This window comes from Hermetia illucens, chromosome 1, assembly GCF_905115235.1.
Source record: "Hermetia illucens chromosome 1, iHerIll2.2.curated.20191125, whole genome shotgun sequence".
NCBI lineage: Eukaryota > Metazoa > Arthropoda > Insecta > Diptera > Stratiomyidae > Hermetia > Hermetia illucens.
Window position 1 is genome coordinate 112,337,190 of NC_051849.1, and position 15,389 is coordinate 112,352,578.

General features: G+C 41.2%; 1 protein-coding gene across 5 annotated transcripts in view; it reads left to right on the top strand.

Moving 5' to 3' along the window:
• LOC119647764 (RING finger protein nhl-1) overlaps positions 1-15,389 on the top strand; it is a 116,095-nt gene that overhangs the window by 45,743 nt on the left and 54,963 nt on the right. For 4 of the 5 annotated variants that reach the window (XM_038048901.1, XM_038048893.1, XM_038048935.1 and 1 more), the window contains one exon: positions 7,938-8,078. In XM_038048901.1, coding sequence (XP_037904829.1) covers positions 7,944-8,078 — 135 coding nt within the window. In that variant the 5' untranslated portion in view covers positions 7,938-7,943. Of the gene's footprint in view, positions 1-853; positions 1,180-7,937; positions 8,079-15,389 lie in introns of those variants that run through there. The other variant, XM_038048913.1, reaches the window with a different exon arrangement.

Here is a 15,389-nt window from a genome sequence, read left to right on the forward strand (position 1 = left end):
CAGCGTCTGACGATTTGCCTCTGCCCTGGTAGGAAACTGTGAAACCATCTTCACGTAATATATATTCTATGTATTATGTCTTACAATGCAGTAAATTCACACAAAATGTAAAATTATGACCTGGTATAACTTTATTACCAAGAAAACGTTTTCTTTCTAAGTTTACAATATATCTCTTATAAATATTATCGTTTTCACTCATGTAAAATTATGTACTTCTAGGATGAACTTAAGAAATAAAACTAGTTTTGAAAAGTACTAATCGAAAACTTGTTTTTGGTAGCCATCATCAAATTATTCTGAGGCCTCACTTGTGTATCACCCATTATCAAAAGTTAGATCAGTTTAAAAAAGGTAATAATCGAGCCCTTTTATTTGATACTCCACATGACCACAATATGTGAAAAATATGTGCATCCCTCTTTCACATATATGGGAGACCTCTCGTTAATCCCACCACAAAGTGATGCTACCCGCTGCAATGTAAAGGGACACACAGCCACTGTTCTTCCTCAATTTCATAACAATTGGTGCAACCGTTCCCGAACAAATTGGGTGTAACAGACAGAATCGATTTGCTTCACACAAAACCTTAAAAAAACGGATAAAGTAAGTGACTTTCCTCATAAAGGTAAGCTTGGTGCCGACACGATTTGCCCTCTCTGACTGCTGCCTAAAATAATTTCAACAAACTGAAACCAAACACAAATTGGTCCGCATACCGAAAGACTTTTGTGCCTCTGAGATTATAATTTTCCCGATTTTCCTCAAAGGAAACACGCTAAAAGCTTGTCGTCTCAAGATTTTGGATTTTTTGTACACAGCTCCAAGAATAGATCGCGTAGATTCGGAGCATTTTCAGTTGATCAAACGGTGCAAAGAGCTCACCAGCTTTTGGTGATTGGTGTAATCGGTTTAATACCACATTGTCCTAATATAACTTGTTCTGCGTAAAATTTGTGATATATTGGTGAAAGATTTGCAATATAAATTAACAATCGTTTTTACGTGTTTAATACAATAAGTGCAATTCCTAATTCGATAGCCAAACCAGAGCTAGAGTGTTTAAAAAATGTACATAAAAAAGGAAACCAAATCGAAAAGACATTGTGTATGATTTTCTGGTGAATTGTAGTGGTTTTGCCGTATTAAGGAAGATTGTGAGAAAATTTTAAATAGGTATGAAGTCATAGAGTATAATGTGGGCTATAAAATTTATCTTTTCTACAATGAGGCCATTAGATATTTTTGGACATAAATGTTGATCGCCAGGAAGTATCTGAACAAAATCAGATCGCATTATGCAACGCATCTCAGTGTTTGCCGGCCTGGACTAACACAAAGCGTTCTATAATTACACATGTCCGCGGTAACAGCGAGAACATTGACTTCCCAGCTCAAAGTCGGATAGCAATCTTTGTCTGACAATTTCGATTCTCCTTGTTTTTGTTGCAAAATGAAACAAGAAGGCTACTTTCCAAAATTATTTTGAATCTCTCGCGTTCATTGTTTCGTTTGCTGATTTTGGGAGTGTGAGGAGCTAGCGACTTGACTAGAAACTGATAACGGAAGAGGTGTTTCCAATTGATTGAATTATTCTATGAGTGCAAAATACGAGATCTTCAAATAATCCAAATTTCCTCAGAAAATTTACGGTTCACATCAAAACTCATTTCAAATTTTAATTCTAGCATATTCCGTATCTTTTCTGCCTTTCGTCAATAATATTCTGAAACGTAAATTAAATGTTGAATACGATTGAAATGTTTCGGAACTTCGAATCAGAAACTCTAATGTCTCTTGCAAGTTCCGTTCCAGAAAGCAATCTCATTTTGTCCGGGATTGGTCTGTTTATCGTACCTTTCAATAGGGCAGATGGAAAGAAGCTTCTGTTCCTTAATGATGTCCTCTCAGTAAATATGCATCCGAATTGTGTTTCGCTTAAATACGACTTGTGCCCGGATGGCTCAAGTGATCAGAACGGTGAGCAGTCGTAGCAGAAGGTCGCGGTTCAAATCTCACTGATAGCAAAAGGATTTGATCTCGTGACTGGATGTAGAATAGCAGTCCACTCAGCTGTGAATGAGTACCTGAGCCAAATCAGGGTAATACTCTCGGTCGAGCGCCCACCACAGAGCTCCTTCTAAGCCTTTTATATGCATATGACTATGCGCACTTTTTCCCGACATCGTCGCCTTCTTAGTTTTCTGAATATTTTTGCAAATAAAATGTTCCTACTAAAACAAATTCCTCAACTTACTCCTATTCCTGCTGCATATGAACGTACCCATATGTACATATGAGGATGCAGATTCTCTCCACACAGTCTCACCAGTCTTTTCGAAGGTTCTAAAGTCCCATTCTAAACCTTAAAATTCAAGGTCTAATATTTATCCACTTGTCACCACTTACGGGAGGATCTATAACAGCTTGTCAGAGGCTAGAAAGACATTTTTCTCGTCACCACATTTATTCGATTTTTCTTCTTCGGACAATGGAGGACGCAGCGAATTCTGAATAACCCACTCGCAAAAATACGTGTGCATGCATTGCATGTCGTAAGGCTGGGCCGGGAAAGTAGTTAAACCTTCCGTTTCTACATAATACCACGTTCTTGTTTTCCATTAAATGCATTAACCGTGAGAAACGGTCAAATCAAAAGATAAGAGTTTTGGAATTCACGCAATTACCATTTATGCCAATTACTTCGATTGGGATAGTTGTGCATTATTTTGACACATGGATTCTTGATGATGATAAGCCTATGTGAATGGCTAATAAGCCGGTGCATGCAAAAATACCACCCATACACCTATATAATTGGAAACATTCGAAAGAACTCTCAAAGGTTTGAAAAGAAAGAAAATTCGAAACTTTTCAACGGTCCAATCAGTTAGAAAAGCGCTTTTGTGTATAATAAAACAAAACCTTATTAAAATAGGTTTACTATCTGTCTGTCTGTCTATCTGCCTGTCCGTTACATGCATTTTTCTCGGAGACTGTAGCAGCGATTGACATCAAATTTAGTAGAAAGGTGCGAACTGTAAATGCTTATGCATACAATGAGTTACATCCGTTTAGGTGGAAAGGCAGGAAGTGCGGGGGAAATCAGGAGGCGGCCACTATCCGAAGGCTAGGCTCCGAAATACCTGCCATACCAATATTCCTTCAAATAAAGTTAATACAAGTATATTACTATAATTTTCAGTAATTGGCTGAAGAACCCCCCTTAAGTTCATCCTAGCACCACGAAAGCAATGTAGGCTATAAAATAGAGCTTGATCCTACCGCACTATTACTAACAAAGTTATAATAAGTTGCCATTTCTTTGGAAATTCAAGATTTTGAATGTCAATATCACCCGAAAATGAATATTCTCACATGATATATGCATATGCGTGTTACGTACCAATGGGGCAAATTCACACTCACATGTCTTCATAAAAGAAATATACAAAATCTTTCATGCTTGAAGCGTCCAGCTTCGATTCTCGACTTGTTGAATTTATAAAACTGCACTCTAAAATACAGATAAAGAAAAATATTAATCAATCATTTGAAATTCTTTGAAAAATAATCGTCAAATTTCCATAATTCATCTTTTTCAATTGCCTAGTAAGCCAAACTAACCCCTGGCCTCAAGAATTACAATCTGTTCACAGATCAACAATGATCGATTTTTCCAACCCTCAATCGTTGGTAGTTTTATCATACCTGATTGAAAAAAGAGATTATTTATGAAAGTCTGACGACAAATGCATGTGCCAGTTTTGTCGTCGTTTATATAATTAAAAAAAAACAATTTGAAGCGTACTTTGCACATTCAAAAGAGCGGAAGTGAATGGCAGAAAAGTCCTTTGATGTGAAAAGAAAGTCTTTAAGTAGATGTGTCAATAGTTGTCAGAAGACAAGCGATATTAATGAAAAAGCAGAGCAGGAACAGGTACAACAAAGCTTGCAGTGAACCCAAGCAAATATCAATAACTACAGGCCAAGAATTATTTCCATTCCACCCGTCATCCACGAAATCTGAATAAAATGGAGTTTTTGACGACCGACCACCAAAGACAATGAACGACACCTCCCGGTAATGGAATCGAAGGTGATACATTAGATAAGTGGCTAGATAAGGCTATAATCAAATTCGAAATGGGGGCTTTCATAATCGATATGAGGTTGCACCCCCATCGAAGAGAGGCATCTGCGATGGTATAGCAATATAATTCACGCTGATTAGAACTCACTAGTTAAGACTGACTTAAACATCGATTGGAAAAAGATGGTGAACTCGATCTCCGCTACTGAATGGACTATATAAGTAACAACAAAATCCTGGAATTCGCATTAATAAAGCACATACATTTGTGTTGATAAAATCTGCATAAAAACAAAATCAACGGGTATTAGGTTGCTCAAGAAAGCAGTGGTCCCAAACATTAGAATCCTCGTGCCAGAGTGTTCAGAAAAAAATTGTCGAAAATTACCAGCGTGCCTGCCAGTTAATTACATAAAACTAAAATTGTTGAATTACATATATGGTGGACGCGAAGTTACCAGAAAATAGTTAGAAACGACTGCATTACTTCTACAATATTCTCGTTAGTTTTTTTAACATTTCCCCTTGAATTTAATTGGATTTAATAAATGTGAAAGTGAAACACACACTTTTTATCTGATGTAACGTTTCCAGAAGAGATCAAATTCAGAGAGGGTGAGCACAATTTTTTTTCAATTTAAAAGAAGGGATTCTCAAACATGAGTTCTGAAAATGAAAGAGATGGTTAGTACCTTTCCTAAGTGGCCTAACTACCGAGGTGGATCGAATGAGTTCTCGTATACAACAGTAAGGTGGCATAGTCTTTGGCTCCCTTTCTATAGCCTGTAATGATAGGAGTGGAATAGGAGATCAGGTCGATCATCCTGAGTGGCCGATAACGACCTAGAGGGCAGAGCTATCCCAAAAATCTAAACAAATTGGCTAAATGGACCGTGAAGGTCCGCCCACAAAGATTGAAGCTCTATCAAAGTGCTCGGTCGACACGTTCTTGCACGCCTCTGTGCTAGCCAGGCTCGCGAATGTGGGGGGGGTCCTTTGAGCGCTTTGATCCCTCACGCTTCATTACTAAAAACCAACGTGTCTTTTCCGATGCGTGGGTCCGCACCGGATTTTAAATTCGACTTTACAATGAATTTCTCGACGGCCTATCGATGGACTAAACAAAACGCGAGCTAACGTTGGAAATTAAAAGCGGAAAAAAAAACAAAAACAGGCTCGATCGCGCGCGTGGAGCCGTAAGTCTCCGGACCCGAGTGCCGCGATCAAGGAGGGGAAGATCCACGACGGATCACCGTCTCAATTGCTGTCTCTTCCGCCTCAGATCTTGTATGAGGCGCGGCCTCTGAGGTTCCCACCCTTCCTCGACATCCTCAGGCCAGTTATTCATTTAGAGGATGTCCCTTTGATAGGAATTCTGCGGGAGTAAGGAGGAACGAAATGGAGGAAGTCCTCAAACTACGATAGGATTATTCAATCAACATGGTTCTTGTTCAAGCATTCAATACTTATTACAAAAAAATATAAAAAAAAAATGAAAATAAAGATAAACAAAAGGTAAATTTACAGAAAGAAAATAAAAATAAAATAAAAAAAATAACCAAAATGTAAAATTTACAGAAAAAAAAAATGGAAATAAAAATAAACAAAAGTTTAAAGAAAAAAATGAAAATAAAACCATAAAAAAAAAGAAAATAAACAAACAACTTACCCAGATGTCACTCCGAGCTCGGATTGATGCTTCTGGTACCTATTTCCTTTTTACAATTCAATATATTAATAATAAAAAAAATATATAGTCCTTAGAAAAAAACTAACGTTAATTCACTTTCTATCTATAATTTCGTACTTCACGTTTTATGTGTTTGTTTTGGTTTATACACAGCGCGGGAATTCCGACACTTTACTTCTGCCGCTAAATATTAACTTCATTCATTTGATATTTCGATTATCTGTCTTTTCAATTGTTTTTCTACTTTTTGCTTTAAATCACTGTGCATTTATCATTTGTTAACGATTGAACGATTTGTCAACGATTTGAACTTATTCATGGAATCTTCGTTTGAAATGCACTTGCGTTAGGGTTTAGCACGATGTGGTGTTAGTTTTCTTGATTGAATTCTTTTCTTTTGCTCGCGAAAATCTTCACGCCTTCGGATTAATGATCCTCTTCTCTTCTCCAAGACTTTCTCTCCTCTTTCTTTATTTCTCCTTCTATAAAAATTGAATTCTGTTCCTCTTCCTCGATTCCAAAAACAACCGCTCCTTCTTTTCTCCTCCCCTCAACAAAGAACAAAAAACCACTCTCCCCGCGTTCTTTGTTCGTGCACCGCTTCTATTCCCACTACATAGCCATTCTCACTCGCTAGGCAATGTTGCGGCAACATGCGCATACGCCTGCGGATGCGGCAAATCATTCGCCTCTTGTCAAGATCAATTCGCTCGAATGCATTCAATAATGTCAATCCTGCGGCGAACATTAAGGCAATTGCACACTATTAAATGCATTGTTTCAGCAAATTAATTAAGAAAGAGCCGAATGAGATTCCGCTCCCGTCACGCAGCCGCGGTCACTACAAGCCGAGACAGCAATCACCGACATCGAAGAGAAAAAGTAACAGTAGCAGATTACAATCTTAGTAGATTTCACTTTGCCCTTCAAATTCCTTTGAGATTTTACTTCGTGCTATGTCCCGCGCCATGAGCATTGTTAACGCTGTCGAAATCCTTCTATGAAATATTGAAGAAAGGTTACTGCGAAATGAAAGCGTCAGTGCTCAAATCAGATTAAGATTTTGAGGTGGATGCGAAGATATGTTTAATTATTATCTCTATGATTACAGGAAGCACTCAAATGCCTGTCAATTGCCGCACTCAAGTATCTGCTTCCACTCAACAGAAAAATCTCAGATTGTCAAAATTTCTGTATAAGATTCGCTACAAATTTTGAAAATATAATAATATACTACTATTAACTTTATTTGGACAGATAGCGTACCGCACGGTATTTGAAGACTAAAATACTACGCGCATGAGGGCCCTCCCCCCCTCTAGATGCACCAATGTAATTCACCGCAAGGGTGAAGATGCACCATTCAAACCTTTCTACAGAATTTTGTCTCAATATGTGTAGCTGTTTCTGAGAAAACTGTGTTTCAACTAGTGAGAATACTCTCCTAATATCAGCGTTTCTTGAATATGGAATCCAATGCCTAATTTTATATAAAATCGGATCCATTTTGGTTTGCAATGCTTCAATGTGTGTGGAAATTATACCTTGCTGAATTACCCATTACTCTATCTGTCGTCCTTGTATGGGTAATTCCGTAGCGACAACCCCTAGAGAATTAATTTTACTACACCAAGTTCTAATGTCATCAAAGAGCCGTATTTTATTGGTTTTATCAGTGATTCACAGGTCGCATATTCCTTCGAATTTCCAACCTCTTGCCTGCTATAGAGTGGGGGTTCCTGCGGTAAATGCCCGCGCTGATATCATCAGAGCAACAAATTGACGTAATTTCACCTGTTGCAGTTTCAGGGTTTTAAGTTGTTGAGAGCGTGTCATTAAGAAACTGTGAAGCTCACATGTTCAGCTCCCATCTCCATTTGCACGGAATTAAACTTTTATGATGAATGTATGACACACTGGTTGATACCAGCAGAATGTGCAATAAATGCCATACACACGTCGGCAGCTGGCTCCTCAGCAAACTTTCACAATTTAATTGTTACGGGACCTCGTTAAAAAGTCCTTTCGTTCGGGTGGAGGCTTTTATAGGCATCGTTGTCAAAAACATGATTACGCTTCCTATTGTTACGCAGATGTGTAACAACGTAATTTACATGTAAAGTAAAGTGATGTTTGCTTAATTTATTTCAGGAAAATATGGAGCAGTTTGAACAACTACTAACGTGCTGCGTATGCCTGGATCGGTATCGCAATCCCAAATTGCTGCCGTGCCAGCACTCATTCTGCATGGAACCTTGCATGGAAGGCCTGGTGGACTACGTTCGGAGACAGGTAAGTTCTACTGTACAACACCTACGTAATTTATTTGCTCCTTAATCGGGTTTACATATTGTTTTAATTGCATTAAACGCGTTCTCAGACAAATAAACACTACATTTGCATAACACGAGGATATGTAGATGCGTGAGGATTCCATTCTGCTCAGAAGTACATACTTTGGACTAAGAAGATGAGATTTGTCATGTTCACTGAAAAAAATGTATTACCCATGCATACAATTATCAGTTGTGGGTTAATTTTGAAAATAAACCACTTTGGTCTGGTCGGTAGAAAAATCCCGGGTTTTACTTAGGGCAGGAAAGGCTGGAATGAATGACTTATAGCTTTCAAAACTTGTGTTGACGAAGTAAACACCGAATGTGCTTAACTTTCTCTAGCAAAGGATGTAAACTTCAAATTAGGTGTGACCACCCAGTTTATGTCAAAGAATTTACTGTGACTATCCAACTCACGCACGTTTGAACGAAAACCGAAACTAATCTAGATCGGACAAGTAACAAAAGGGCCGGATTTTTTTTAATGCTCATATTCTTTGAAAACATGATCTATATTGTAATTACAAAGATTTTCTTTTTCAGTTTTCTAAACATTCCAAACAGAACTGGAATAAGATGGTCAAAGAAAATATAACCTTCAAATCGGGTACCTTTCTTCCGTTCATTAAACAGCATTTTGAAAATCGACTTCTCACAGTTTTTTTGTGATATTGCAGAAGACAGAGAGAAAAGCAATTTGAAAACCAGAACGTTATGTGTAGATTAGGCTAGGCTAGAGGTTAGAAAAGCCACAGCTCCAAACACTTAGGCTTTTTAGTAGACCCATTGTGCTGTCCCCTAAAGTCACCTATTCAATGGCCTCCCGCCCGGATGTTGGGAGTCTGATAATGTCTTCCAAAGGCAGAGAGTGGGCAAATTCTTGGTTGAAGAAAACCTTTCCGAGTTATTATCGTCTAAGTTCCTTCCGTAAATCCTTGCGATTTCACTCTTCAGAGCAGACTTGACAGTGGATAGCCGGGCGCAAGTGCTGGTTCCGGTCTTGCCATTGTACATCCAAACTCTTAGTAAGCAAAGCGATGTGCACATGCCCTGGCACTCACATCTGAATAAACTGGTGGCAAATACACACCAACTGGCTTGTTATGTTGCTGCTGCTTAACGCTGATGACGTTCCGGGAAATCGTTGCAGAAGAGCAGCATACCGAGTTCGCCGTATTTCCTTCAGTTTTGGCGTTAACATATGGCTAACGCACTGCTGGTACGCGTCGAGGCCAAGATTTTTTCGTAAAATACGACTCATACTTCGAGTTGAAACGCCCATTTCCACCGACATTCGTTTCTGCTTGTGGAGAGGTTTGTGACGAACACGCTCACGCAAAGCATGCACGACATTTGGGCGACGTACGGAGCACGGGTGCCCTTCCTGCGACCTGTCAGCCATATCAGCTGTTTCGCGGTATCGAGCTAATGTCCTAAAAACGAAGCGTTCCTTTACCGACAGCTTTTTTTAACGAACTATGAATCTTTTTCGGCGTATACTCACGTTGGTGCAACGCAAAAATCGCGATTCTTTTTTCGTAGTTACCGATCTCATCGTGTTGTCGTTCACGCGCTACTGACCTTCGGAACCTGAAAGTCTGTCAAAAGTGGGGTATGATTAGGTACTCTCCGTGCGCAGTGTTACCAGTTTCGGCGGCCTAACATTTCTCGCTATATGCATCGACTGACAGAACTTATGACTATACTATGTATATTGGCTACTGCCTGCAAGCTATATTACACATACATATTCATACACATGTCTACCTCGAGTAACCGACACTGATATGCAAATAACTAAAAAAAGCCACAAACGCGAAAGCAAAACGTCTCCATGGACCCGCCGTTCATATAAGTTAACTTTATCTGATGGTAACGTCACATACTAATAATAACAGTTGGATTGCCTTCAACCTTCTCAGAATTCTGTCCTACATTATCGACAATAACCTAACTAAAAATCGACACCTATTAAGAGTTAATAAGAGAGTTAAACAAAACCTTGAAAATAAAAATTAACGATATTTTGCTCTAGACGTACATTGCTTAATATGTAATACAGCGGAATCCAGATAATTTGTGCATCTATCATTCGCATTTCCGACAAATTCGTACAAATTCACCGGTCCCCAGAGTTAATTTTTGTCTACTTTGTACCCGCGATAGTTAGTAATACCGATATTCCGTACCAGACTGTCAGTCTCTTGACAATACGAATTATCCGGGTTTTATTGTACGAGCTTCTTATTTAGTTGGAAAAACGATATTTTCTGCTGAAATACTGGTCTTTTCCGAAATTTTACGCTAAAAAACATTGAAAATAAGTTTTCATTATTAATAATATAAAACAGGCAAATCTGATCGTCAAATTAGTGGTTTAATTGATTTATCACATTCAACCATCTAACGGAGGACAAAAATAAAGGATCAGTGGAAAATGGAGGAAAGCGGTCCACTAAACGAACTTTCTAAACGATAATGTTAATGTATTTTGGGTAAGATGAGTGCAAGTCAGAAAATTTCTGGATAAGAACTGGCGCAATACGTGGCAAAAAATCATTCATAGAGGTATCCTTATTGGTGGTTATAATAGTAGAGATGGCTCGCATAAAATCCTTTCCTAGTGAAAAGAAACAGGAAACTTCGCATAGATGTTGCAAGGCCTTACATGAAAAATTATTAGGAGTTTTGTAAAAACGAAACCAAAGTCAATTCCATCGGAACTGATAATCAAGGAAATAACTGGCGGAACCCCATTCACAGCAATGTGATGCGCTTGTATTCAAGGTACAATAAATCGTCATCAAAGTAAGAGCCTATTAGAACAAAATCTACATCCTTATGTGGATTGGTCCTGGAGAGCATTGGACTCTCCAACACTTTGTTATGCACCAAGCCAGCTGTACAACCTCGTCAATCGCTTGATCTACATATCAACGTCCACTTTTGCCCGCAGTGAAATATCGTACTTTTTTAATTTTCGGGTCGAAAAAGGTAAGCAAGTCGAGATACCGGAAGCCGGGCGCTTCGGGTATAAAGGTTTTGGGTTCATCTTACGTAAGAAACTCGCTATGCGCGATTTTCCATTCGTACGTAGCTAAAAATGTAAAATATTCCGTCATATTTTGCCAAACCCCACGATTCAGATATAAATACTGTTATATGCGTTCTGGGTTCGTTTGGATTAAAAACACTATTTTCCGTTTTATTTACACACACACTTTATTTTACTAATTCAATTTAATCGCGGTTATACTAATTTCGCATGTATATCGTCGTCTCGAATATTCGCCGGATTTTCTCGCAGTCCGTGGAACCTGTTCGAGTGGAACTTGTCAAACTTGTCAGTGTCAATTCGATTTGTCAGTTAGTGTTTGTTTTGTGTTTAGCGTGTTTATGACACTACCCCCCCTTTAGTCCTTTCGCCCCGAAAGGGTGCCGCTTCTAATGTGTTGGGTCGTTAGCCGTATATGGTGCCAGACGGTCGATATGTACCACTTTCATCTTCGCTCTCGGTTTTCCGTGCCGTTGAATACGATAAACGACGTCATTGATGCGGGTAATCACCAGGTACGGCCCTTCCCAGTCCGCTTGTAGTTTCGGTGATAAACCTTTTTTGTCGTTTCGGGTTGTAGGGCCACACCAGATCGTCAGCCTGGAAACCTGCGGTATTAGCCCGCATGTCGTACCGTGTCTTCATGCGGTCGCTGGTAATTCGTAACCGTTTCCTTACCAAGTGGCGTACATAATTCAATTTGTTTTTCAGTTCGCTAACGTACTCCGACATGATGCCTGAATATCCCGGCGGTGTTCCGAATTTCAGATCGGCTGGCATTCGGATATTGTTTCCAAAAATTACTGTGGCGGGCGACTCCCCGGTTGTCGAGTGTTCTGCTGATCGGTAAGCCATCAAGAATATGGGAATATGGCGGTCCCAATCGCGTTGATTCTCGCTAACGACCTTGGCAAGATGGTCCTTGAGGGTCTTGTTGAATCTTTCGACCATGCCGTCCGATTGAGGGTGTAACGGTGTCGTGCGAGTTTTTCGGATTCCTAACAAGTTGCACATTTCGCTGAATATCTGCGACTCGAAATTCCTTCCTTGGTCCGAATGGATTTCGTTCGGGACCCCGCAACGGCTTATCCAATTGAACACCAGCTGTTCGGCAATCGTGGTTGCTTCTTGGTTCGGAATTGCGTATACTTCAGGCCACTTGCTGAAATAGTCCGAGATCACTAAAGTGTAACGGTTACCATCATTTGTTTCCGGGAATGGTCCTGCGACATCGATGGCGATACGCTCGAAGGGTACCCCCACATTGTAGAGCTGCATTTTTCCACGAGGTTTGTGTTTTGGGCCTTTGACAGACGCGCATGCATGGCATTTACGGCACCAGTCTTCAACGTCTTCTCGCGCGTGCATCCAGTAGAAACGCTCACGAACCTTCGCCAAAGTTTTGTTGACACCTAAATGTCCTCCGGTTGCGCCTTCGTGCAGTTCTGCCAGTACTTCCTTTACCCTGGAACGTGGAAGTAGTAGCTGCATCCGATGTTGCTGACCGTTCGGTGATCCCCATTTCCGTTTCAGGACACCATTTTCAATATGCAGGGAGTCCCATTGTGCCCAGTAGCTCTTCAACGTGGCGCTTTTGTCCGATATATCCGCCCAGGCAGGACGCTGGCTCTTTTCCTTCGCTGTAATGATTAAACCGATGTCCTCGTCGTCCAATTGAGCCTTGCGTATTTCTTCCGCAGACCATCCGATTTCTGGTTCCACCGCTAACGCGTTGACTTCGATTTCGGTCGCCTTGTGTTCCGCCTCCAACAATGTTTGCAATCCTGTGGACAAGGCCGTCGAGATAATGCGTCAGCATTGCTGTGGGTGCGACCTTTCCGATGTACGATTTCAAAGTCATAGGCTTGCAATCGTTCGATCCATCAGGCAATTTGTCCTTCCGGATTTTAAAATTTAACAGCCATTGTAGTGCTCCATGGTCGGTCCGGACTATGAACTTCTGGCCATACAGGTATTTGTGGTAATGTTTGGTCGCCTCTACAACCGCCAATAATTCCCTGCGGGTGACGCAATAATTCCTTTCACTCTTTGACAGTACTCGGCTGTAAAATGAAATTGGTCTCTCCTCGCCGTCCACTTCCTGTGACAGTACTGCGCCTATCCCGATATTGCTGGCATCGGTGTCGATGGTGAAGGTTACTCCCGGTCGTGGATATTCCAGCATGGCTGCTTCGATCAGTTTAGCTTTGAGTGTATCGAACGCATTCTGGCATTGCTCGTCCCATTTGTATGGCCAGTGCTTCTCCGTCAGTTGATGTAAACATTTGGCGATTTGCGCGAAGCCCTTCACGAATCGTCGGTAATATGTGGCTAGCCCCAGGAAACTGCGTAGCTGACGTTTGTCTTTCGGTGTTGGCCAATCCTTTATCGCCTTGATTTTATCCGGATCGGTTTTAATTCCATCGGCAGAAACTGTATGGCCCAGATATTTTACTTCCTTAGCAAACAAGGTGCACTTCTTCGGGCTAAGTTTTAGGTTTTCAGATCGTAGCCTTAGGAATACTTCTCGAAGATTTTTCAGATGTTCCTCGAAACTCCGACCGATCACGATTATGTCGTCGAGATACACTAGACAAATTTGCCAGCTGAGTCCTCGAAGTACGCATTCCATCAGCCTTTCGAACGTTGCTGGAGCATTGCATAGACCGAATGGCATCACCACAAACTGCCACTAGCCCCGATCCAACAGAAAAGGCAGTCTTTTCTCGATCGCTTTCCTCGATTTCCACTTGCCAGTATCCACTTATTAGGTCCAGAGTCGAAAACCATACTGATCCTGCAAGTGTATCCATAATGTCAACGATGCGCGGCAGCGGGTAGTTATCCTTCTTAGTGACATCATTTAGTTGCCGATAGTCTACGCAGAATCGAGTGCTTCCGTCCTTCTTTTTGACCAAGACCACCGGTGACCTCCATGGACTATTTGGTGGCTCAATGATTCCCTGTTTTTCCATGTCGGCCATCATTTTGTCGACTTCAGGTTGCTTAGCGAGTGGTAGTCGACGAGGTGCCTGCCCGATAGGCTTTGAATCTCCAGTGTTGATTCGATGAGTTACCAGCTTTGTCCTTCCGCGATCATCGCTGCTTTCGGCAAAGACGTCAGAAAACTCGTCCACCAGATTCGCCGCCTTCTGATATTCTTCAGCTGACAACCGGTTTGGTTCCAGAACCTCAGTAGATACTCGTCGCAATGGCACCTCAGCTTTCATTTCAACTCGATTCCAGCCTCGTTATCGTTGCCACTGGTTCGCAGAGATCGATTACGTCACCCTGTTTTATGGCTACTGGCCTTTCCGATGTGTTTAGGACTCTTATCGGTATTACATTGTCGTCGCGTGGTTTGATCAGTATTCTTGCCAGCATTAGATTTTTGACGGCTGGCGTTTTCGTTGGCTCCACGAGATAGAACCTGTGGCCTTGCGGATTGCCGTCTATTTTTGCAGATATTAAACTTTCCGATAACGGTAAAATGGTCGTATTGCTGTCTATGATCACTCGCAGCCTTTTAGCTTCCATATGTGTGATTTCTATCGGAACTTCGACGTTCTGCCACTTAAGGAGTCGCTCTTTGAAGTCGAGTGAGAAGCCGTGCGCTTTGAGGAAATCCATTCCGATGATGCATTCGTCAGTAATATTCGCCACTAGGAAATCGTGCCTGAATTCCAGGTCGCCAAGCTGAACCTTTCGGTTGACCTCTCCTAGTACTGGTACTGCTTCCCCTGTCGCTGTTCTAAGCACGTAGTTACTGGATCCAAATAACCTCACATTCGCTATGTCTGGCCTCAGAATCGACTTCATTGCGCCAGTGTCGATAGTTATAACTCGCCATTCGCCGTTGATCCGTCCGCTTAAGCTCAAGTCATGATCGTTTTTGTGAAGACGGGCGATTATGATGGTTGTCATCAGGGCCACAGATTCTATTAGCCAACTTCTGCCCCACGAAATTGGCTTTTACTCGTTTCCCGCTTCCTCGACGGGAGAGGCGGGAGAGGCAGAATTGCGCGCCGTTCGTCTGCGCATAGCTGCACAATGTTGGCAGAAGTATGCCCGTTGTGGCTTTTTACAGTCACGTTTTAGGTGACCCTTTTCTCCACAATTCCAGCATCTTGGTGCTCCTGCTGCCGATGACTCCTTTAAAATTTCGGCTCGTCGATACTCGCAGTCGTGAACCCGTTCTTCAGCTACCTCTCG